General features: G+C 44.6%; 1 protein-coding gene across 3 annotated transcripts in view; it reads left to right on the forward strand.

The window, feature by feature from the left end:
• The first annotated feature begins 287 nt into the window (after positions 1-287).
• The window catches only part of MCF2L2 (MCF.2 cell line derived transforming sequence-like 2), a 219,257-nt gene continuing 192,909 nt past the window's right edge, over positions 288-26,635 (forward strand). For all 3 annotated transcript variants that reach the window (XM_036350596.1, XM_036350595.1, XM_036350594.1), the window contains exon 1: positions 288-571. In XM_036350596.1, coding sequence (XP_036206489.1) covers positions 496-571 — 76 coding nt within the window. In that variant the 5' untranslated portion in view covers positions 288-495. The remainder of the gene's footprint in view (positions 572-26,635) is intronic.

A 26,635-nucleotide genomic window follows, 5' to 3' on the forward strand; every position in this document is an offset into this window, starting at 1 on the left:
GGGTCCCGCGGCCACCTCCGCCCTCCGCGCTCCCAGGCTCCGCGCGGCCCCCTGAGAGCGGACCGAGCATCCCCACCTCGACCCTCAGGAGGTGGCGCCGGCGACCCGACGGCCCAGGACCGCAAATCCAGAACCCGCCTCGCTCCCTCGCCCGGGAGGCCCGTTGCGCAGTTGCAGGGAGGTTGGAGCGCTCTGCTCTTCTCAGCTCCGCAGCTGCCGTTCCCTCTCTGAGCCAGACGTCACGCTGGGCGAGCTGCCCGACTTCACCTTTAAAATAATCCCCGGAGGGCGTGGCTGGCATCGCCCGGCCCAGCCCCGCAGAGTTGGCCTGGCTGGCAGCGACTCTGGTCTGTGCCTGGAGAGAGCGAGGAAGAGGGTGAGGGCAGGGCACCCTCCGGAGGAGATGCCGTTGAAAACCATCCAGAGCAGCAGTAGAAACAGTTGGTGTCGCTTTGTTTTGTTTATAAACTGACCGTTTGTTTCTTTCCCGGCGAAATGTTATTTGGGTTAAAAGAAGAAATGGCTCCCCAAGAGCTCACCCGGCGACTGGCCACAGTGACCACTCACGTCGGTAAGAGAAGTTTTTTTTTTCTTCTCTTGCATTTTATTAATGGTGGGGGCGGGCGGAGTAGGCCGGGGTCTCCTCTCCCCCTGCCCTCACCCGCAGCCCGGGGGCGGCGCCCTCCCTGCGAAGGCCGTGGGCGCGCGCGCGCCTTGCGCCTGGGCCTCGCCGCTGCTCCGGGCGGTCGGTAACAGGCATCTTCGGGGGTTGTCAAGTCTGTTGGGTCTTAAACCGCGAGGTGTACTGAGCTTTAGAGGGTCCATTACCTGCTTCCGACCAGGGACTCGGGGTGAGGACTTGTGTCGTAGTTTACCAGGTAATGGGAGCAGGAGGGAGAAATGCAGGTGTTTCGGGCAGAAACTGCTGCCAAACCACTGGAGGCTCCTAGTGAAACGTGCGTCCTTCCGCGACCCCTTCCCTGGACACATCCAGGGCGAGCGCCTTTGGGTGGGTGTGACTAGAATGTCGGGTCATTTTCTCTGGTGCTCACTTCACTTTGAGACCCTTCCGTGAATGCTAATCAGTTTCCACTGATAAGGAGTCTGGAAGTTTTTACCTTGTTAGAACTGCCTTCTTGGTGATTATATGTGAAATCTTAATTGAATTAGTGAGTCATCATTGCACTTTGGGGGCTTTAGTTCAGTGTGTTTATGTACAATAATGATATACATCTCGAATGATACACATGTGGAGATATACTTTGTGAAGATGATTTATATGGAAAGGCCCAGTTTTGATGATTCTGTTTTCAAAAATGTGCCTGGTGCCAAATGTGGCCACTGAATGGTGGTTTTTTGTTTGTTTTTGTTTTTACTTTAAGAGAAAAGGTCAGTAGAGTCCTGACAAGGAGGGCTGAATGTGAAATATTGCTGGAGGCAGGATGAAATAAGAAGAAAAATACCTTCTAATAAAAGAGAATTTGACATTTGCAAGATATTGAGTGCTGAAATGACTGTGCCAAATACCAGCCTATGCATGAAATTTTGGTGTAGAGAAAGATCAGTGGATTGGGGGTATGACCTGTTGGATTTGAGTCCTTCCCTGGATAAGCCACTGAATGTCAGGCTGAAAAATGGGAGGGTTAATAATTCTTCCGTACTCACTCCAAGGCTATTTGTAAGATACTGTGGGTAAAAATACCATCTGCACTGTCAATGTGTTATTGGTCATATCTGGGCAGGACACTGGGCCTGGAGGGAGACCTGGATAATAGTTCTCAAGAACTGGTAGGCAGTATTCCTTGGCTAACACTAGGCTGCCTGTGGGGTCCAGGCTATGGTATATTTTTCTCATCTTGCTACGTCCCTCCTCCAATAGTCAGCTCTGTGTAGGAAACAAACATGAATTTGTGTAGTTTCTGCCCTCAAAGAACTACCACGGACCCCTGGCATCTGTGCCCTTTGCAGCATTCGCTCTCCTGTGCAATCTCACAAACGTATGAAATAGGTGGAGTATCCATTACTCCTATCTTACAAATGAAGGGATTGAGATTTTAGGTGACTCATATTTTATGGTTTCAGGGGTAACACATGATAGGCTTGGGACCATGCCGGAAGCCGGTCCATCCTTGCTGCTTGACACAGTCGCTGCAGAAAAGAAACATCTGCACAGCATATGTTTCAAGGGACCTGGCGTATATAGCATACTGTTCTTAATATGTTTGCTCTCCTTAGTGCAATGTGTTTTAACCAAGGTCACCTCTCCGAGAAAGGTTGTTTCCCCAGGTAGGGATTTTTCCCTGAAGTTAGGGAGGGAATAAAACCCCTTAACTAAAGGCCAGGCGGGTAGTTAATCACTTTAACTAGGAACAATCACCCTTAAGCTACATAATCTTTACTCCCTGGAATGGAGATAAGAAACGCCCTTTGGAATAGAAATTGACAGGATAAATATCAACTGGTATAAATACAGATGTAACAAGACAATAAAACACAGAACTTGGCTGGAGATCCTGGACAGAACTTGGCTAGAGATCCTGGCTAGGCTGCTGATCAACTGAATGCTGTCTCTGTGTCATTCCTTCTTCGCCAACTCCATCCACACCTTTGGGGACCCCTGGACCTGTTGGGGTTGGACCCCAACAGGACCAGAAGGCAGCTCTTCCCATGCTCTGTTGGGGCTCTCACTGAGGAGGTCTCTAACCCTGCAGTAGCCCCTGTCTTCATGGGGAGTTGCAATAAGCAGCCAGTAAACTTCTGCTAAGATGGATGGACTCTGCATTTGAGGTGTGTGATGGTGAATTGGGGAAGGGTTGGAAGTGCTTAGAGTAAGGTTGTTGGGAAGAACATTCTCCTGGTCCTACCTACTTGGCTGCATAACAATATGAAGCATCATGTAACTATGGTGCTCTGCTGTGTCTGGGTCACGGTCCTCTCCATCTACCACAGCACCGAGGGCAAGGTCCTAGTGGCTGTGGAGACCTCCATCTTGGCTTCAAGTGCTGGATTAGTAGGCTGCCTTTTTACCCCAAAGTACTACATTATTCTGATAAGACCTGATAACGCTTCAGAAGGTTTAAGGAATAAAATAGGTCCCAGGAGAAACAGGCATTCAAGCTTTATCTCGTAATTCTTTATCACATTTTTAGACTTTTGAAAAACAAACTACTAAAATGTTATATCTCAGTTATATATTTTTAAACATGTGCTTCCGTATTCATTGTCCACCTCTGTCTCTCAGCCAATTCCTCCTCCAGTTGGGATTTCTGCTCTTTCCATGATCCCTGAGATTTGAAAGATTCAGGTCGGGGTCCTGTTGATTCAAGTTTCTGAAATACCTAATGAGTCTCTTCATGTCCATTCCCACTGCTATCTGCCTCTGACCTGCTTCAGAACTTCATTTCCTTCTGAGTAACCATTGTGCAAGCCTCTTGCCTCTCCCGTGTTTGCCTCTAACCTATACCAGGAATTACTGGTATAAAAACAACAACATGGCACTTGTATATTACAAAAACGTTCATGCTACTCTTACATAGTCATTCCCTGTAGCCTGGAGTACAAGCTCTTTATTGTTTGACACCTTTTAGTCTTTTCTCCTAATACTTGCTGTCTCTGTATCTATGGTTGGGCAACTTGGGCTGAGTCCTTCAGCTTCGTTCCACTATATTTTCTACTATATGTGTTCCCACCTCCAAACGTTTTCTTCTGCTTTCCCTCCATTTGGAATGACCCTTTAATATATTTCTCCTCACAGAAATAGTACAAACCTTGCAAGTCCTGAAATTCAGTGCTTCCTTCTTCAGGTACTTTCTTTCATCCTGTCAGTGGGACACAATGAGCCCCCTTTCTGATTTCCTAAGTAGGTTTTGTTCTTTTCACATGACATCTCCCACACTCTTCCTTGTATTATGGTTAGTTGATTATTTGAGTGCTTATCTCAGCTCCTAGACTCCTCATTCCTTATCTGTGTGGCCTAGTTACCTAACACAGGGTCTCCCTCTGTGAAGATGCAGAATAAATGTTTGCTGAATGTATGAAGGATTGGTTGTGCCTTGGACTGGAGCTTGAGTGCTCAGTAATGTCAGGCAACTTTTAGACTTTTAAGGACTGAAGTATTTGTGGATAATTCTTTTGCTTCTTAAGCTCCATTTTTCAAGTAAACATTAAGCCCTTCAGATGTTTTTTATGTGATGTGCTTCACTCCTTCTTTGGATTTTGTTAGTTTGTCAGGGACCCTCATACAATATGCAGTTCACATGTGAACAGTGTCCAGATGTGTTTTTACCCATGCAGGACACAAGTAGGATTATCTTCTCCCCTTTATTCTGGACTGTAGAGTCACATTGGTTCAATCACAGAACTTCAGAATCAGAAGAGTTTGATTTTCCCCAACTCATCCTTTTCAATTCTTGAATCCTCTCTGCAAGTTCTTGCTGTACTGCTATTTATATGCAGAGGTGCTGCCTAAGTACACATGAATTTTCTAATACATCTCAGATTGCTCTAGGATTCTGATAGACAGACTACATATTGCTCACATGGGGCTTCCAGTCAGTGGAAAATCTTAGTCATCTAGCTGATTGGTGTGAGTAATCCCCCACTCAGGTTTCATATTTCAAGTCCTGTTCACTCTCTCAGATTATCATCTCATATTAGAAGTATTGATTTTGATTTTACTCTATTATTGTTCTAAAATAATTTCATGTGTTTGGCTATACCCAATTAAACTGTGAGGCAGAAAGGAATATCCTTTGAGATATTCCTTATATAATTGGAGATTGGATTGGTGGCTGTTTTGGTGACAAAAGCTGTAGATTTTGACTCGTAACCCAGATCACTACTTTTAGGATGATACTGGCATTGATAATATGCAACCAGAAAAAGAACAAACTGAGAAATTAAGCCCATGACTCATTATTCTAAAATGGAATAATGACTGAAATGGCTAGGATCCTCAGCTGTTTGTGCTGTAGACAGGATCTAATTAGTGTATTTGCTGCTTAGATAGGAATGAGTCCAGTGGGGACAACTAGACATGCTGGAGTAATGACTTCATCTATCCCAAAAGTGAATTAACTGCATCTGAGTGATTTTTTTCTATTGGGCTCTCTATAGTAGAATTTTTGGAACACAAAAACTGATTGACAACTAAATTGCAAAGTGCAAAATAAAATTTAAGAAATGCTTAATTTAAATATCTACGGAAGTTCTTTTACCCATAATAAAATAATATTTCATTGCATTAAAAAACAATACATAGTTTCAATTCTACTGTAGATGCTCCTCAACTTACAATGGGGTTATATCCTGATAAGCCTATTGTAAGTTGAAAATGCATTTAATACACCTAACCTACTGAACATCATAGGTTAGCTTAGCCTACTTTAATGCTCACAAAGCATTTACACAGGAAAATTCACCATCAGATGCCCTCACTGGTGAATTATACCAAACATTTAAAGAAGAATTACTACCAACTCTTCACAAACTCTTCAAAAAGGAAGAGGAGGGAATATTCCTCAGCTCATTTTATAAAGCCAGTATTACCCTAATACAAAACCAGACAAAGACATTGCAAGGAAAAACAACAACAACACACCTAGGTCAATATCTCTTACGCATATAGACACAAAAAGCCTCAACAAAGTACTAGCACCAAATCTAGCAACATATGAAAAAGGATTATACACCATGATCACGTGGGATTTATCTCAGGAAAGCAAGGTTGGTTTAACATTTGAAAATCAACTGATATAATACACCATAATAGAATACAGGACAAAAACCACATAAACATCTCAGTAGAAGCAGAAAAAGAATTTGACAAAATTTCATACCTATTTGTGATTAAAAACACACACACAACACACTCAACAAACTAGGAATAGAAGGGATTTTCCTCAAGTTGATAAATGATATTTTTTTAAAAAACCCACAGCTAATATCCTAGTTAATACTAAATGACTGGAAGCTTTCCCATTAAGGTCAGGAACAAGGCAAGGATGTTTATCCTCACTACTTTCATTCAGCATTGTATTAGAGATTCTAGCCAGTACAGTTAAGCAAGAAAATGAAATAATAGGCCTCCAGATTTGAAAGAAAGAAGTAAAACTACTATCTGTATTTGCAGATGACATTTTATGTACAGAAAATCCTAAGTAATGCACTAAAAAAATATATACTAGAATTAGTAAATGAGTTCAAGGTCTCAGGATACAGGGTCAGTATTCAAAAACAAACTATTTCTAAACAGTAGCAATGAACAATCTGAAATGAAATTAAGAAACAATTCAATTTACAATACCATCAAAAAGAACAAAATACTCAGGAATAAATTTGATAACAGAGGTGTAACACATGTGCTTTAAGAACTATAAATCATTGTTAAGTGAAATTAAAGAAGCCCTAAATAAATAGAAAGGCATTCCATGTTCACAGATGAGAAGACTTAATTTGTTAAGATGGGTATATTCTCTAAATTGTTCAACAAAGACTCTGGAGTGAAAGTATATAATGATTTCGTAAGTGAAAATTACTTTTCTTTAGGAAGGCTTATTTAAATGGGACTTATTCTTGTGATACAACATGCCTAGTAGGCCATGAGCTTTTGTTGTTGCTGTTGTTGGATAGTATTTTGGTGTTTTATTTGTTGTTGGGTAATAAACCACTCTTAAACAACCATGTAATTATATCTCATGACGATTCCCTCAAGTGATTGTAATCAGATGGCAACCGGGGCTGTATCACCTTGGTATTCCCTCATGTGGTCTCTCTCTACAGGGTGGTATCTCATCTTTCAGGGTCTCCTCATGTGGCTCCAGCAGGCGTCTGTACTTCTTACCTAGAAGCTCAGGTCTCTGATAGGTACAAAGCAGAAGCTGTTAGAACTTTTTTGTATGTTTGATTGTTTGTTTGTTTACTTTTGTTAATCCTCGCCCAAGGATATTTTTTCCATTGATTTTTTTTAGAGAGAGTGGAAGGGAGGAGGAGAGACTGAGAGAGAGAAACATTGATGTGAGAGAGACTGGGCTGGGGATTGAGCCTGCAGCCGAGGTATGTGCCCTTGGCCGGAATCGAACCCGTGACCCTGCAGTCCAGGGTCTGATGCTCTAACCACCGAGTCAAACCTGCTAGAGCAAGGACTTCTTGATAATGGGCTTGAAGTCCCCTTAAGTTGCTTCCTCCAAAATCTACTGGTCAAAGCAGTCCCGGGCTCAGCCCAGATATAAGGGGAGGGGCCATTCCTCCCCTTCTTACTGGGAGGATGAACATGCCCGCCCAGGAAGGGGTATAATTGTTGTTTTCTTTAAATATTTATTTTTCTATATTTATTTTCTATGGCCACTTTAACAAATACCACAAACTTAGTGGCTGAAAGCAGCACAAATTCATTTTCTGGCACTTCTGTAGCTCAGACATTAATACAGGTCTTCATGGGCTAAAATTGGCATGGTGGCATTCCTTTCTGGAGGTTCTTTTTCTTGCCTTTTCCAGCTTTTGGAAGCTGTCAGCAGTCCTAGGCGTGTGGCCCTTTTCCTCCATCTTCAAAGGCAGCAACATCTGGTCTTTCTTGTATTGTCATCTCTAGGGTTCTCTCTTTTATTTTTCTCTTCCACTTTTAAGGATCCTTGTGATTATATTGGGCCCTCCTGTGTGTGTGTGTGTGTGTGTCTGTTTTATTTTATTTTATTTTTTATTGATTAAGTTATTACATATGTGTCCTTATCCCCATGTTATCCCCCATCCTCCCAGTCATACCCTCACCCCCTTGTTGTCTGTGTCCATTGGTTAGGTCTATTTGCTTGCATACAAGTCCTTGGGTTGATCTCTCCCCCTTAGCCCCACCCTCCCCTACCTTCCCTCTGAGTTTTGACAATCTGATTGATGCTTCTCTGTCTCTGGATCTGTTTTTGTTCATCAGTTTATGTTGTTCATTATATTCCATAAATGAGTGAGAACATGTGATATTTATCTTTCTCTGACTGGCTTATTTCACTTAGCATAATGCTCTCCAGTTCCATCCATGCTGTTGCAGATGGTAAGAACTTATTCTTTACCGCAGCATAGTATTCCATCCTGTAGATGTACCACAGTTTTTTAATCCATACTCATCTACTGATGGGCACTTAGGCTGTTTCCAAATCTTAGCCATGGTGAATTGTGCTGCTATGAACATAGGGGTGCATATATCCTTTCTAATTGGTGTTTCTAGTTTCTTGGGATATATTCCTAGATGTGGGATCACAGGGTCAAATGGGTCCTCCTTATTTTAAGGTCAGTTGATTTGCAGACTTAATTCTATCTGCAACCTTCATTCCTGTTGCCATGTAACCTGACCCACACAGTTTCTGGGTATCAGGACACAGGTATTTTGGGGATGGGGAGGAGGAAGGCATTTTTTCTGCCTACCATAGTTGCCACCTTGGAAACTAGCTACCTCATTGCTCCACTGAGCATTGAAGATGACTGTGACTTACGCCTTTGAATTGTCCATATTTGGATGGTGAAGGCAGAGAAATGGAATTTCAGTTGGGTGTTAGATTTATTCAGATAGAATGTGGTACTCTAAGGTCTGAGTAGATGCCACTGTATTTATGATGTGAAACGCCAGCTTTTGGTAAAGGGAACCAAACAAAAATTAACCCAAATGTTGTCATGATAATAACAGCTACCCGTGATCTAGAGAGCAGTGATGGCGAACCTATGACACCTCTGACACGCGAACTCATTTTTTTGGTTGATTTTTCTTTGTTAAATGGCATTTAAATATATAAAATAAATATCAAAAATATAAATCTTTGTTTTACTATGGTTGCAAATATCAAAACATTTCTATATGTGACACGGCACCAGAGTTAAGTTAGGGTTTTTCAAAATGCTGACACGCCGAGCTCAAAAGGTTTGCCATCACTGATCTAGAGAATGGTCATTATTAAGTCAGGATTCCTTGGAATCAGTGTAAATAATACTGATTCTAGAGGTGATCATTTTCTCTACTGTGGAGAATATCAAGGATAATTCCTGCCTTTCCAGAATGAAGTAAGGCTGTACCCAGGCTTTGCCAGCTAACAGCTGTGCAGCCTTTAGCACATCACTTTGCCTCTGAGTCTTGGTTCTCTTGTAAAGAAAAGCTATCATTTAAAACTTGAGGATTTACTTCCTTGTCTTTAGACATAATAAATATATAATACTTAGGAATAAGACTTTGTTAAGGAAGAACGTTTTAGGAGTCCTACCTACTTGTACTTCCTTAGGAAAAAAAAAGTCTGATAAAGTTACAATGGCAAGGTAACAGCAGCACCATGCACTTTTGTTTAGTATAGAAGAGTACCTCTATGTAGAGGACTTTACTATGAAGGAAAATCAGGTACAAAGTATACATGTTTGGTCATGTTGGTTGTTGTAAATGTTTCCCTCCACGCCCCGCGTGGTTCAGGGTTCAGGATCTGGAAGAGGAGCCGCACACAAATGAAAGAGAAGAGACAAGAGATAATTTGGAAATATTGGGGGGCCAGGCGGGTAAGTCCAACTCAAGAGGAAGGACTTCCACTGGTGCTCAGGCCTCACCAACCTTTTATTGGTATAAGATACACCCATAGCCCTTAGGCAGGGAGGTTCCAGTGGCACACTGACTATTTGATCAATAAGGATTTACATAAGTAAAGGTGGGGAGGTTGCTTCAGCTACCATTGTCTGGATTAACAGAGGTGGTGCACAGCTCTGACCTTTGCTAGGGCTTCAAAGGTCACCAGCCTTCTGGGTTCTCTGTCTACACTTCTCTGCTAGTGAAGACAATAGGTGGTTTCCCACAGTTGGTCTTGTCCAGCTTAGAAGAGTTACTTCTGGATTTCTCTGTCTAGTTATCTGATCCCAGATCTTGTCCAGCCCAGGTTTTGGTTTGTGTGTCTGGTTTTTGTTTGTTTGTTTGTTTGTACCCATTATCCGATCAGTTTGAATTCATTTTAACTCTTTTTGTACCCAAGAAAGCTATAATTAATTCAATTACTGAGGAACTAGAGGTCCTCCTGCCTGTTTTTCCTTATTTACATAACCAATTTAAGACTAACCACATTACTGAGGGCCTCCATAGTTTTGACATGGTCAGGTATCCGTGTCTTGACCTGGGGACAGGGTGGGAAGGAGTGGCCAGAACCAGGCCTCTCCCTCCACTGCTGCAGCCCTAGTGCCATCCTTGGGGCTTGGAATAATGAATGGATGGCCTCCTAGAGCTGACAGTCTAGAGGGGGAGGTTGCTGTTAAGCAAACATAAGAAAACTTTAGGCAGAGTCAACCATCTGTCCATCAGTTCCCAGTCCCTCCCTCATTTCATTGGGTGTCTGATTTTCTGGCTTCTGCATGTACTGCCTTGCTTTTGCATTGGGGTGACCCAATTATGAAATTTAACTCTTTCCCCCAGTATCTCAAAACGTATCTGTATAGAAGATTGGGAGGTGGGGTACAGGGGGATTTTCTTTCTTTCTTTTTAAGTGCTTTTATTGATTTTAGAGAAAGAGGAAGGGAGAGAGAGGTAGGAACATTGATGAGAGAGAAACATTGATCGGCTGCCTCCTGCATGTTCCCCACTGGGGATTGAGCCCACAACCCAGGCATGTGCCCCAACCAGGAATGGAACCAGTGACCTCTGGTGCATGGGTCGACACTCAAACACTGAGCCGCACTGGCTGGGCGAGGGGAATTTTCTGAAGATGGGAGAGGAGATGTTTATGGTCTAACACACAGATACTTTGAAATGAAGCTGGAGGCATCACTATTTTAAAATGTCCTCTGGCCACCCAGCTTCTGGGCGTTTCACAGGCTCTTCTATTCACCATTTTACTGGCTTCTTCCTTCCCCAGTGGCTCCCTTCTCTGTCCTCTTTTTTTCTCCCCTACATGTGAGGAAGATCTGGCACAGGCCTTAGAAAGGCGGGTTTCCTGGACCCACATCCCTCTACTTTTCATTCCACTTTGTTTCCATTGCAGTGTTTCTCTCTCCAGCAACCAACAGAACTTTTGCTTGCAAAGGAGGAAAAATCCCTCAGGCCCTGAAATGGGATTTTAGACCCTGACATATGGTCTAGAAACAAGAAGGAAAATTCCACTACTCAAATCTGGTTTGCCCTTCAGGTGTGGCGTGAGCATTTTTTCCCCTTAGTCCTTTGGGAAAACTAACCCAGATTCCAGATTTTAAAGAGAAAGAACATGTTCATAATTTTCAGTGGCTTTGTGGTATAATCTTTTTTAAAAAAAAAATGGTGGAAGAAATGAGAGCAGAATGAGCATGATGTGGTGCTTCATAAGGACTTGAGAAACTATCCTTGTAAAAATAATACATGGTCTGTTTTTAAAGTTTGGAAGAATCAATATTAGATGTCAACTCTCCTCAAATTGATCTATAAATTAAATATAACTACAGTTATGCCCAGATTTCAAGATCCCCCAAAGGACATCTCTAGGGAGCGCCGAGTCCAATGCAAAAGCATAGAGTCTTTATTCAAGCCCGGGGCTTGGTCCCCCTGCCTCCCCTACCGACGCAGCGATAGGGTGCGAGAGAGCCCAGAGTTCCAAGAGAACAAAGAATTTATAGGGCTTTGGGTCGGGGGAGTGGGGGGGCACACTCGGACCACTGATTTGGCCAATTCCGGTTGGTTGAATGAGGGCCAGGGGCTAGTGACGCAAGGGCAGGGTGCAGTGAGGGTCTGGTTACACAAAGACAGAGGGGTGTTCAGCATACTTTTGGCCTTGAGTTTGTTTTCCCTTGCATTCCCATTGGCTGAGATAAGGGCAGGCTGAGTAACTGATACATTCTATGGCTTTTGCTGGAAGAGGAGTTAGGAACACAGCTATCAGTCCTGTTCTGTCCTTTCACAGTCAAAAGTTTATCAGGTTTTTTTGTAGTAATCAACCAGCTGGTTCTAAGATTTAGAATTAGATAAAAGGTACCATAATAGGCGAAAAGAACTAAAATAGCTTTTTTTTTTTTTTAAAAAAAGAACAAAGTTGGAGGATTCACAGTACCTAATTTAAAGACTTACTATGAAGCAAAATAATCAAGACAGTGTGGTATTTGGGAAAGGACAGAAGCATAAATCAATGGAAAAGAATCGAGAACCAAAAATAGTCCCATACAATATGATTAATTAATATTTGACAAAGGTGTGAAGGCAGTTCAATGGAAAAAAGTATAAATGCAATTTCAACAAAAGGTGCTTGAAAATTTAGACATCTGTGTACAAAAAAAATGTACCTTGACCTGTGCCTCACCCCATGTACAAAAATTAACTCAAAGTGGATCACGGACCTAAATGTAAAACAGAATTAGAAATCTTTTAGAAAAAATAGGAGAAAATCTATGGTGACCTTGGTTGGACAATGAATTCTTAGGTTGACACCAAAAGTAATATTCATAAAAGAAAAATTTGTTGCGCTGGCCAGTGTGGTTCAGTTGGTTGAGTGTTGTCCCGTCCACCAGAAGGTCACCGGTTTGATTCCTGGTCAGGCCACATACCCAGGTTGTGGGTTCAATCCCTGGTTGGGGGTATACAGGAGGCAACTGATCGATATTTCTCTCACATCAATGTTTCTCTCTCTCCCTTCCTCTCTTTCTAAATCAGTTAAAAAAAATAAAAAAGAGAAAAATTTGTTAATTAGACTTCAGTAAAATTTTTGCTCCACAGAAGACACTGATAAGAGAATGAAAACACAACCCACCAACTGGGAAAAAATTGGGGAAATCACCTGTCTGACAAAGGACTTGTATCCAGAATATATAAAGAACTCTGAACAATAAAGAAAAATGAACAGCACAATTTTACAATGGGCATAATTTTGAATGACTACTTTACCAAAGAAGATATACAGATGGAAAATAAGCACATGAAAATATGCTCAACATCAGCAGTCATCAGAGAAACTGCACACCTATCAGAGTGGTTAAAGAAAAAAGACAATAAAAAGTCATGGCGAGGAGGGAGGGACTGGATCTCACACACTGTTGGTGGGAATGTAAAATGGTACAGCCACTTTGGAAAACATTGGGCAGTTGCTTACAAAGTTAAACACTATACAACCGGTAATCCCACTCCAAGAGAAAGAAAAATTTACAGTCACACAAAAATCTGTATGTGAATATTTATAGAAACTTTATTTTTTATCACTGAAAACTGGAAAGAACCCAAATGTCCCTCCCCTGAGGAATGGATAAACAATCTGTGGACCATTTGTACAATGGAATACTTAACAAAATTATTGATACACATGACAACATAAATAAATCTGAAATGCATGATGCTAAGGGTGCATACTAAATGATTCCATTTATTTTTTAATTAAATCTTTATTGTTCAGATTATTACAGTTGTTCCTCTTTTTTCCCCCCCATAGCTCTCCTCCACCCAGTTCCCACCCCACCCTCTGCCCTTACCCCCCCACTGTCCTCATCCATAGGTGTACGATTTTTGTCCAGTCTTCCTGCACCCCCACACCCCTTTCCCCCCAAGAATTGTCAGTCCACTCCTTTCTATATGACATTCGGAAACTTAAAAGGTGCATACTAAATGATTCCATTTATATGACATTTGGAAAGGGTAAAATTATAGGGATGGAGTGGTTACCAGGGATTAATGGTGGGAAGGAGTGATTTGACTACAAAGGGATGATGGAACTATTTCATATACTGATTGTGGTGATGGTTAAATGACTTCATGCATTTTAAATTGTACACCAAAAAGAGTGAATTATTCTGTATATCGATTTAAAAACAAAATTTAAAAAGCATTACCAAACAAAACCCAGAAATTTTTCTTAAAGTACTTTGCATGCATTTAACACTAACGAAGAACTGACTCTGAGGCTTACTAAACAGAGCAGTCTGTAATCGTAAAAAGCCTTCTGATAGAACCTATTTGAGAAAAAGTTTGGCAGTTTCTTACAAGTCAAATATACACCTCTCCTTTGCCTTAGCAATACCATTCCTAGGTGTTTATCCAAGAGAAATGCAAACATGTCCACACAAAGACCTTTACATGAATGTTCACAGCAACATTATTCATAACAGCTTGAATGGGGGTGGGGGTGGTAAATCCCCAAAATGTCTATGAGCAGGGGAATAGACAAACTGTACCATCCATATGATGGGATCCGACTGAGCAATAAGAAATGAATGAACTATTGATACAACATGGATGAATCTCAAATGTTATCCTGAGAGACAGAAGCTAGACAAAAATAATATATACTGTATGATTACATAATATGAACGTTTTGAACAGGCAAAACTAGTGTTTATTGAAAAACAAATACAACAGTGGTCAGTCGCTTGGGGGCTAGGTTTGCCCAGGAAAGAACAGGTGAAGTCCTTTCTTTTCTATGGATGGAAATGCCTTCTATCTTGAAAGGGGTATGGGTTTTATGGATGTATCCATTTGTCAAAATTCATTACAATGAATTTCACTTCAGATTTGAGTACTTCAACATATGTAAATTTTACCCTCTTCTTAAATTTTTATTTTTTAATAAAAAGGGTCTTCCAGTTTCTTCTTGGCCAGCTACAAGCCTTACTCTGGACTTTAAGCTTAAATCATACGAATAAAAATTAGAAGTTTGTATGCAAAATTACTTATTACTTATCTGACATTTCACATTGTGCTCTTTCCTTAAATATTAGAGTACAACATTAATAAGCAAAACCATTAAGCTTGAAGGACCAAAAATAAAATGCATTATGAAAAAGTGGCCTTCCTCTGAATATACCACATTCTGCACAGCACAGTTCTGAAAGGTGAACTCACTTTTCCCCAAGAGGTAGTAAGTTGGGGAGAGGTTGTGGTCAGATCAAAGAACTTCCTTCACTACAGTCATGATAATGTATTTGCACCTGATCTAGAAGTAGTTCAGGAGATACTCTGCATCCCACCTTAGGATTTGAGTCTTTACCATTGTGCTAAACCGTGTTGCACAGATGGTGCAACATATCTATGTTGCCTAGACAGTGATTTCTGTTGGCTGCATTGTTAATTCTCTGGATTGAATTCCTTGGCAGCCTGAAGAGGTTGGAAGAGAAAGAGGGGAGAATTGGGGCCTGGAATAAATTTTCTTCAGAGCATTCTATAAAGAAATGTATCCCTATTATTTTTTTTTATATTCCAGTAGCCTGCTGTATGTCTCATGATGTGATCCCCCCCCAAAAATTCTGACTCTCATGGACTTTCAGATTTCCCTCTCTATCCCGACGTCCTCATCCCCCAGTTTTCCTTCCATTTCCAAATGAGGAAATCTGGTAATCTGTTGGGCCTGTAATCCTGTGAGCACTCACCAATCCAAAGGATCAATTCTCAGCAATGAAATGACCTTGAGTGAACTTGAGAGAGATTAGCCAGGAGAAGGGATTGAAACATCTACGTGAGTGCAGCACTGAGAGGAATGGAGGGAGAGTGCTGCGGGCACCATCCCCTGGATTCCAATGGCTTCCTGGTGTAAGAAGTGTGGGCAGCAGGACCCGAGATACTTACCTTACACCTCAGTGCGGATAACAGAAGCAGAGATGAGGGCTTACCACCATTTCCTAGAAGGCTGCGCTAGGCTAGAGTATATGGCCATAAAAGGTACTGTGAGAGCAATAATGCTTTTCTTTTATGTATGTTTTGTTATTTAGCTTTATTCTCAATGGAACAATAGCTTAACTAACAAATTTTACATTAAGAAAATTTACTTTGCAGTGCTGCCTCTAGTTTCCTAAGAAATTTAAGAAGTACTTTAAATAAAAGCATTATTTTTCAAGGCTATTAACAATATTGTAGATGGTCAGCTATTGAAAATTTATAATAAAAAGAGATGTCCAAATATTCTGGGGGAAAAAATCAGCCTATAAGATGAAATGTGTCTGAACCAATTTCAAAGAATATATATGTCTGTATCTATAGATATTGACTATTCTATAGACATTGACATAACATTTAATTTTGGAGGAAGGAATGATATGGAGTTTTTCTTTTCTTATTTTTGTTGTATTTTTACATTAAAAAAACAACACTCCACCATATATTGCTGTTATAAAATGAAAATAAGAATTCAGATTACAAAATACATGTTCCTGAAGAAAATGTGAAATCTGAAGAGAAATGTTAAGTCTGAATTGCTAAGGCTTCATGTTAGACATATGAGCTGATAACAGACTGGTGGTTTAAGAATAGAAAAAGGAGAAAACACTTCCCTGCAGTGGGCTGCGTGAGAAGAAACACATTTCTCAGTCTGCCTTACATATATTTGGAAGCCAGTGCTCTAAGAGCTGAAGCAACTACTTTTTGTTTCTTTCTTTCTTTTTTTTTTTTATTGATTTTTTTTACAGAGAGGAAGGGAGAGGGATAGAGAGTTAGAAACATCCATGAGAGCCCTAACCAGTTTGGCTCAGTGGATAGATGTTTCTTACTCTCTATCCCTCTCCCTTCCTCTCTGTAAAACATCAATAAAATATATATTTAAAAAAAAGAAAGAAAGAAACATCCATGAGAGAGAAACATCCATCAGCTGCCTCCTGCACACCCCCTACTGGGGATGTGCCTGCAACCAAGGTACATGCCCTTGGCCAGAATCGAACCTGGGACTCTTCAGTCCACAGGCCAACGATCTAGCCACTGAGCCAAACTGGTCGGGGCTACTTTTTGTTTCTAAGACTGCTTCTTTTACAGATGGGCTTATTAATATACTCTCACTTTTTTTTTTTTGCCTTGAAAATGTTAATGATACATTCCCCTTCTTCCCCCACCTCCCCCAACCCCACCCTGAATCACAGGCTAGGAAAGGTGATTAAAGCCAATGTCTTTGTCCTTCTCATTACTCTTGCTTTATTCTTGGAACCTATTTCTTCAAGAGAAGAGAATTATTGAATGGAGAAATGTGCTTTTAAAATAAATTAAGCATTCTTGCCACATACTCTCTTTTTAAAAAAATACTTTTATTGTTGACAGTCCCCTATCCCCCCTGCACATGCCTTTACCCCCCTCTACCCAGCTGCTGCCCCTGCCCAGGCATTCACCACACTATTTTCTTTGTCCATGTATTGCTGCTATCTACTTTCTACTTGAGACATGATTCATGTTTATACTACACTAGAGGCCCGGTGCACAAAAATTTGTGCACCCCGGGGGGGGGGGGGGTCCCTCAGCCCGGCCTGTGCCCTCTTGCAGTCTGGGACCCCTCAGGAGATAACGACCTGCTGGCTTAGGCCTGCTCCCGGGTGGCAGAGGGCAGGCCTAATCCCTAGGTGCAGCCCCTGGTTGGGCTCAGAGCAGGGCCCATTGGGGAATCGGGGCGCCGCCCCCTGTCATGCACAGAGCAGGGCAGATTGGGAGGTTGCGATGCCACCCTCAGTCACGCTCAGGGTAGGGCCGATTGGGGGGTCGGGGTACCGCCCCCTGTCACACTCAAGGCAGGGTCGATGGGGAGGTTGCGGCGCCACCCCCTGTCATGCACAGAGCAGGGCCAATCAGGGGGTTGAGGCGCTGCCCCCTGTCACGCACAGAGCACGGTCAATCAGGGGTTGGGGCACTGCCCCCTGTCACGCACAGAGCAGGGCCCATCAGGGGGTTGGGGAGCTCCCCCCTGTCATGCACAGAGCAGGGCCCATCAGGGGGTGGGGGAGCCGCCCCCTGTCACGCACAGAGCAGGGCCGATCAGGGGGTTGGGGCACCGCCACTGTCACACTCAGGGCAGGGCCGATGGGGAGGTTATGGCTCTACCCCATCACACACAGAGCAGGGCCCGTGGGGTGGGGGTGTTGGGGCACCGCACCCTGTCACACACAGAGCCGCAGGGCAATCAGGAGGTTGGGGAGCTCCCCCCTATCAAGCACAGAGCAGGGCCGATCAGGGGGTTGGGGAGCTCCCCCCTGTCCTGCACAGAGCAGGGTCCATCAGGGGGTTGGGGAGCTTCCCCCTGTCACGCACAGAGCAGGGCCGATCAGGGGTTGGGGCGCCGCCACTGTCACACTCAGGGCAGGGCCGATGGGGAGGTTATGGCTCTACCCCATCACACACAGAGCAGGGCCCGTGGGGTGGGGGGGGGTTGGGGCGCCGCCCCTATCACCCACAGAGCAGGGCTGATCAGGGGGTTGAGGCGCTGCCCCCTGTCACGCACAGAGCACGGTCAATCAGGGGTTGGGGCACTGCCCCCTGTCACGCACAGAGCACGGTCAATCAGGGGTTGGGGCACTGCCCCCTGTCACGCACAGAGCAGGGCCCATCAGGGGTTTGGGGAGCTCCCCCCTGTCATGCACAAAGCAGGGTCCATCAAGGGGTTGGGGAGCTGCCCCCTGTCACGCACAGAGCAGGGCCCATCAGGGGGTTGGGGAGCTCCCCCCTGTCATGCACAGAGCAGGGCCCATCAGGGGGTGGGGGAGCTGCCCCCTGTCACGCACAGAGCAGGGCCGATCAGGGGTTGGGGCGCCGCCACTGACACTCAGGGCAGGGCCGATGGGGAGGTTATGGCTCTACCCCATCACACACAGAGCAGGGCCCGTGGGGTGGGGGGGTTGGGGCGCCGCCCCCTATCACCCACAGAGCAGGGCTGATCAGGGGGTTGGGGCGCCGCCACTCTCACACTCAGGGCAGGGCCGATGGGGAGGTTATGGCTCTACCCCGTCACACACAGAGCAGGGCCCGTGGGGTGGGGGTGTTGGGGCACCGCACCCTGTCACACACAGAGCCGCAGGGCAATCAGGAGGTTGGGGAGCTCCCCCCTATCAGGCACAGAGCAGGGCCGATCAGGGGGTTGGGGAGCTCCCCCCTGTCCTGCACAGAGCAGGGTCCATCAGGGGGTTGGGAGCTGCCCCCTGTCACGCACAGAGCAGGGCCGATCAGGGGTTGGGGTGCCGCCACTGTCACACTCAGGGCAGGGCCGATGGGGAGGTTATGGCTCTACCCCGTCACACACAGAGCAGGGCCCGTGAGGTGGGGGGGTTGGGGCACCGCACCCTGTCACACACAGAGCCGCAGGGCGATCAGGAGGTTGGGGAGCTCCCCCCTATCAGGCACAGAGCAGGGCCGATCAGGGAGTTGGGGCACCTTCCCCTGTCAGGAACAGAGCAGGGCCGATAGGGAGGTTGTGGCCCTGCCCCCTGTCACACACAGAGCAGCAGGGCGATCAGGGGGTTTGGGCGCTGGCCCCTGTCATGCTGATCCCGGTGCCGGGAGGAATATTACCCTTTTCCTATATAGAATAGAGGCCTGGTGCACGGGTGGGGGCTGGCTGGTTTGCCCTGAAGGGTGTCCCGGATCAGGGTGGGGGTCCCTGCTGGGGTGCTTGGCCAGCCTGGATGAGGGGATGATGGCTGTCTGCAGCTGGTCACACACCCTTCAGGGTGGGGGTCCCCACTGGAGTGCCTGTCCAGTCTGGGTGAGGGGCTAAGGGCTGTTTTCAGGCTGGGACTGAAGCTCCCAACTGCTCCTTTTTTCTTTTTCTTTTTTTTTATTTTTTTATTCTGAGCCAGCTTTAGCTCTGAGGCTCCAGCTCTTAGGCCTCCGCTCCTGAAAGCAGGTATCTGGTTTGTTTAGGTTCTACAATCGAAACTCTGTATCAACTCCAGGTCTGAGATCCCGGCTAGCTGAAAGCTGGTTTCTGGGGTTTTGTTTAGCTTCTATTTTTGTAACTATGTTTCAAACTGCCAGCTCAGAGGCCTGCAGCGGCAGGCAGGGAACGTTGGAGTCCTCCGTCACTGAAGCAAGCAAGCCTCATGTTAGTTTCAAGCTGCCTGGCTGCCGGTCGCCATCTTGGCTGGCAGTTAATTTGCATATCACCCTGATTAGCCAATGGGAAGGGTAGCGGTCGTACGCCAATTACCATGTTTCTCTTTTATTAGATAGGATTCTATACCAGCCGTGGGCAAACTACGGCCCGCGGGCCAGATTTGGCCCGTTTGAAATGAATAAAACTAAAATAACTAAAATAAAAAAAGACTGTACCCTTTTATGTAATGATGTTTACTTTGAATTTATATTAGTTCACACAAACACTCCATCCATGCTTTTGTCCCGGCCCTTGGGTCCAGTTTAAGAACCCATTGTGGCCCTGAGTCAAAAAGTTTGCCCACCCCTGTTCTATACCATATAATTATATTCCCAAAGGCAAGGGCTACTATGTATTTGTTACTTAAGAAAGAGCAACTTATTAATCAGATTTTGCTTTCCACACTTAAAATACTTACATAGGTGCTCACCTGAGCCTGTGCATAAATCCTTCCAGGGCTTGACTTCAGGTATAAATTACTGCCTTAATTTTCCTAAAGTTAAATCATAAGAGCTTTACAGCTTTGTTAATAGTAAGGAGAGGAAGTAATTTGTGTTAAGCCCAGATTTCAGGATCCCCAATAGACCACCAGGGAGCCAGCCGAGTCTGATGCAAAAGCAGATAGTCTTTATTCGAGCTAGCTCGGCTCCCCGACCACACTCGCCGACGTAGCGGCAGGGGGCAGAGAGACCTAGCTCTGTGGGAAGAGGGGTTTTATAGGGGGGCTGGAGTAAGGGGAGGAGAGAGGACTGTGGGCCTTGCCAATTGGCCAGGTGCAAGTCGGCGCGCACTTCCCTTGATTGTCATTGGTAGCAGAGGCTTGGGCTTCCGGGAAGAAGCTCCTTGCCGAGCACATGGCTAATGGCTGCTGCCCAAAAATGGAGGATCCGGGGTAAGATGGAGGGCGTAGCCCTCGCCCTTTCAATTTGAGAGAAGAATATGAAGAATTTCTGAGTCCTAAACTCACCGCATTGCCAGGGTTCTTGTCCCAGCATCAAGAAGGGTTCAGGAATCTTGAGAAGGCCATGCGTAGATTAAAGAGTCCAGGGACTAATAAAGAGTCTGGAGACGAGATATAATTTTGAAAGGCATTGGAATGGGTCAGAGGAGCTTAGCTAAAGGAGCTAAGTTCTAAGGTCTTAAGTCTAAGGCAGGGTCCTCAAACTACGGCCCACGGGCCACATGCAAATACAAATATTGTATTTGTTCCCGTTTTGTTTTTTTACTTCAAAATAAACTATGTGCAGTGTGCATAGGAATTTGTTCATAGTTTTTTTTTTTAAATTATAGTCTGGCCCTCCAATGGTCTGAGGAACAGTGAACTGGCCCCCTGTTTAAAAAGTTTGAGGACCCCTGGAAGTTCTTAGGCTCTCTCTGTCCCCAGGACCCCATGCTTTTTATTAACACAACTTGTCCTGAGGCAAGGCAGAGATATACACTTCAAAGGGTCAGGGTTTGGTACAGAGTCCATTGTCAGAATGGGGGAATTAGCCTACGGCTGTTTAGGTGTTTGGCCAGTAGGAGGCAATAACATATAGATTAAGATGCCTTTTAGCTGTCTGGCAGCCAACAATCAGTTTAATGTATCGTATTCAGGTTTGGGGAAATGCCTTTAGCCATTCCCAACAGGTGACTACTTGTGTGACTCAACCCTGTTGAGTCCCCAAGTCTCATCAACCTTTTGATGAAACTCTTGAAATTATGACATGCTGGAATTGGACCCCGGCATCGCATTACATATATTATTGTTGCCTTTCTTTTTCTCCCCACTATAAAAGGTTGTGAAAGGTTCACATACATGTTCACCTACATGCTTTGGCTGTAATCATTTTATTCTGTCTGTGACTCAAGACAGTAATGAAAGTCTGAGTATCTTAATGCAAGTTTTACGAGTGTGTAAATGGCCTTTCTGACGTTACTGCAATCTTATATTTATGAGGTGCTGTTAGTCAACTTCTTGGCATAATACTGATATCTTGTGATTAAGGGAAAAAACTCAAGAGATGACACACTGATTGAGATGTGTGTTAACCAAGACCCATATTTCATTTAATTGTTGGGGGCCAGGGAGAGTCAGCAGTGGAGGTTTGCTTTTCCACTGACTATCCCCCCTTTTTATTTTTTAAACAGAATGAATAAAGTGTGCATAAAGTAATATTATAAAATGAATTCATACCTGTATGTTAGGGTAACACCAACTGCTGCAGCAACCCTAAATTTCAATGAATTAATGCACTCGAATACACTGTCCCATGGTCAAAGGGCCATTTCCCTCAGGGTTTCGGGGACCCTACCTGCTTCTGTTTTGTGGGTCTGTGATCCTCTAGCTTCAGAATTGTCACCTTGCAGCTGCAGGAGGGAAAGAGACAGTGCTGAAGACACACCCACCTCTTAAGTACCCCAATTCAAAAGTACCACATCATCTTTATTCATTTCCCATTGACATTCACTAGTCACAAGGAGCTAGGGTGTGTGTGAGGGAGCTGGAGTCCCTGCTAGGCAGTCACCTTCCAGTGGTAATTCTATTGTATAGGAGAGGAACTGTGAGTTTTTGGTGGGCAGTTAGCTATCTCTGCCCCAATTGTTCATTGCAAAAATTCAAATTAAGTCCCTCTCTTATGTATATACAGAGGCAGGGTTCACAAAATTTGTGCATGGGATGGGGTGTTCCTCAGCCCAGCCTGCGCCCTCTCGCAATCCGGGACCCCTTGGGTAGGGTCCCTAGGTCTGGCTGGTGATCAGTGCCTATCAAAGCTTTCCTTCCCCCAGCTGCCAGCACCTGGTCCCGCCCCTGCTGCTGCCACTGCTTGCCCTCTGCGGTGCTGTCCCCCCTCCCCTGCCACCAGTAGCCTCCCTGTGCATGGGGTGCGATTGCTTGGTTGGCCTGGGCTTCCCTCTGCGGGGTGATCGCTGGCCGGCCCTGCACAGCTGGCCCTGCACACCCACCACAGCACTTCTGGCTGGTGGCCTGGTCCTCCCTCTGTGGGGCGATCGCAGAACCCCCCCAATCGCTTGCCCCACTGTCCGCAGAGGGTGGCCTGGGCCTCCCTTTGCAGGGCTATCGTGGGGTGATGATGGGGCCCCCTGACCAATCGTATCGCATCTGCCTTGGCTGGCCTGGCACCAGTGTGTCATAGCATGGTCATCTGGAAGGTCGTCCGGATGATCATTCTGCTGTTTGGCCGTTCAGTCTATTTGCATATTACGCTTTTATTATTATAGACTAGGGACCCAGTGCATGAATTTGAGTATCTTGAAAGGACCTGTGGGCCGTGAGACTGTGGTTGTCACAGGGGCGGGTCTCAGCCCATTCCCCCTCACCCCTCCTGCCACGGATCCAGTCCCCTGTCTGCCAGCAACCCTGCTCCTGCTGCCGCTGCTCCCACACACTGACGGTACCAGCCCCACTCTCACCCGCTGATGGCGTGGAGCAATTGGGACCAGTGCCATCAGCAGGTGCGAGTGGCAGCTGTTGCCCTAATCACCCCTCAGGAGCAGGGGGAGGTGGAGAAGCCCTCAGGGGAGATTGGGGCTGGCAGTCACCACTCGCACTTGCTGACAGTGTCAAGCGATCAGAGCTGGCACCCGGAGCCAGCAGCAGGTGCGAGTGGCGGCTCTGGCACCAGCAGCGGGTGCAAGCGGGGCCAGTGCCAGCAGCAAATGCGAGTGCCGGGTGGGACTGTGGTGTGCAGCAGCAAAGAATTTTCAGTAACCACCAGAGGCTCGCCCTGATGACGGTGACCTGCACCCTGCCTTGATCTGGTGCCCCCATTTACCTGCTCCACCATCCCACCGCGGCCAACACCCGCCATGTCCCATGCGCGCCCCCTGATGGCCAGCGCATGTCATAGCAACCGGTGTTTTGGTTGGTTGTCGTTCGGTCTATTTTACATATTATGATTTTATATATATAGATATGTAAATTTCACATAAATGATAATGTTCTGTTCTGTATCTTGCTTTCTTTTTTAAAAAACTTTGTGTATTTTGAATTTCCAAACCTGTTAGTACATGTAGATCTATCAGATTATATTTAATGGTTACATAGTATTTTATTGTATGGCTGTATCATAATTTATTTAGCCGATCCCCTATTAATGGACATTTGCACTAGAAGAATAATACTGTAAAAAAATCATAGTAGCCAATTACTTTGAATTTGGTTTAATATTTCTGTATATTAAATTTCTAGGCATGACATTTCTTGGCTAAAGACTGCATATTTAACATTTTGACAGATATTTCCAAATTAATCAACTGTCCTAAAAAGTGCCTATTGATACTTTTACTTATAGAGAATCTGCCTATACTCTTGCCAACTCTATATGCTATTTATCTTTAAAATAACTGCCAATCCATCAGGCAGAAAAGATCTCATTCTGTTTTAATTTACATTTGTTTGTGAGGTTAAACATCTTACATGCATAGATTCCTTGATTGTTATTTATTCTGTGAGTTGTTCGTTCTTTTCTATGCCTATTGTTTTAGTTCCCTAGCTGTAACAAATGACCACAACTTGATGGCTTAGATTACAGGGGTGGGGAACGTCCAAGTAGCAGGCCGTGTAAGGCCGGCAAAATCATTTGGTCTGGCCCTGCCAAGGCATTAGGGGTGGGTTAATTAAATGTTTACATGGCACTCACCATATGCCAAGAATTTTTAAAAACTTCTCTAGCGCCCTGACCGGTTTGGCTCAGTGGATAGAGCGTCGGCCTGCGGACTGAAGGGTCCCGGGTTCGATTCCAGTCAAGGGCATGTACGTTGGTTGCGGGCACATCCCCAGTGCGGGGTGTGCAGGAGGCAGCTGGTTGATGTTTCTCTCTCAGCGATGTTTCTAACTCTCTATCCCTCTCCCTTCCTCTCTGTAAAAAGTAAATAAAATATATTAAAAAAAAACTTCTCTAGATATATTAACTCAATTTTTACAATAACCATACTAGGTGGATATATTATAATTTGCCCTATTTTCAGATCAGGAAATTAAGGCACAGGGAAGTTAAGCAACTTGCTTGAGGTAACTCTGCTGTAAATGGCAGAGCCAGGATTTGAACCCAGGCATTGTGGCCCCAGCGGTCATGCTCCTAATGACTGCACTTGATGTCCTGTTATGGCAAACAGGTTGACCCAATTCCATGTGTTAAGTAATCTCCCCGGGCCCCACTTGAAATGCCACTGTTTATCATATACTGCCTCCCAATTTATAATCTCTGTCCTGCTCCTGAGTCTTTCTAAACTTACAAGTTCTATCAAAATTACTTCGAAATATAAGAGAAAGAGGTAAGATGATGTCAGTGGGGCATCTGTGAGCAGAATTTCAAAGCAAAACACCAATGCATGACAATAACATGGGTGTTTGAGAAAAATCTGTTGTATCCTCGGGATCATGGCTCAAATAACTGAATGATAAATTTAATTGGCTTCTATTTGAATTGAATCTATTTTATTCAAACTGCTTCCACATGTTATTTTAAATTAAATTGGGTAATGCACATAAAGCTTACAGTACAGCGCCTAGTAGGTAGTAAGGGCTCAATAAATGGTATATTAATCCTCACAACAGCCCTCTAAAGAAATACTATTAATTATTATCCATTCCCATTTCATAGAGGAAGAACCTGAACGTGGAGGGGCTGGTCAATGGCAGAGCTGGGTTGAAGTACAGTACGGTTATTTTCATAGTACCTGAATGAATGAATTAACGAGAGAGGAAGGAAGGAATGTTAGGTCAAAGTTTCCAGGGCTTTTTTTCTTCTTTGTTTTTTTTAATCCTCCCCCGAGGATATGTTTTCCATTGATTTCTAGAGAGAGTGGAAAAGAGGGGGTGGCGGGGGAGAAACATTGCCTCCCACACACCCGCCCCTACCAGGCCTGGGGAACCTGCACATGCCCTTGACCGGATTCAAAACCCTAATCCTTTGGTTTGTGGGCTGACGCTCTAACCACTGAGCCAAATCAGCCAGGACTCCAGGGCCTTTTTTTAAAAAACAAAAATAAAATTGATATTCATCATATTGCTAAAATGTCTAAAATGCTGATTAATTTATGTTAAGGTATTTTTTCCTATAAGGTGCTTTAAAAAGAAATGAAACTCTTGGGAGAATGCCCTGTTCAATGATCATTAGTCATGTTGATATAGTGGGCAGTTAGAATAGGAACGATAGGCCAGGTACAGAAGGTCACCAGGGCGGAAAGCCCCGGGTGCCTAGCTAGGGGAAAAACTGGGAAAACAAGTATTGTAGGCTGGGCCCTCACCCCCAGGGTAACTTTCCCACCCCTACCATATCACTAGTCATGGTGTAGATCCCCTTAGAAGAGGAACAAGGGGGCCGGGCACATCCACTCCCTTAAGCATTAAGCCCTCAGGGAAATAAGGTTCTGACCCACATCAAATAATCGTAGGGACAAAGCCTTGGGTGTGCTGATCACCGGGTCAGAGTTTTGGTCAAACTAGAGATAACATCTAGGTCTCAGTTGTGTTTTAGCTCCAGACCCAGAAAAGTAGCAAAACCAGGTGAAGCTACACCGTGGCTGACATCAGGACCAGCTGCAATTGTTATCATTGTAATTAGCTAGTTATTAATAGTAGGAAAGGAGCCAAAGGGTGGCCAGACAATATATGCATGGCCATCTGGGCAGCTTCACATTCCCCTGGGAAACACTGGTCCATTCCCTGCAAATCACTGGGGGGAAGGACCAGACAAAAGGGAAGATGGGTGACTAGGGAAGGAGCCTATCAGTCTAACCTGGAACAGAGGTCATTGGCTGTAGGGAAGCACGGGACTTGGTTGGAAAGTCTGTATAAGGAGGATTCTCTGAAAGGTTGGGGGCCTCTGGGGGTACCTTGCTGAAGGCGGCAG

This window comes from Myotis myotis, unplaced genomic scaffold, assembly GCF_014108235.1.
Source record: "Myotis myotis isolate mMyoMyo1 unplaced genomic scaffold, mMyoMyo1.p scaffold_m19_p_2, whole genome shotgun sequence".
NCBI classification, from domain to species: domain Eukaryota; kingdom Metazoa; phylum Chordata; class Mammalia; order Chiroptera; family Vespertilionidae; genus Myotis; species Myotis myotis.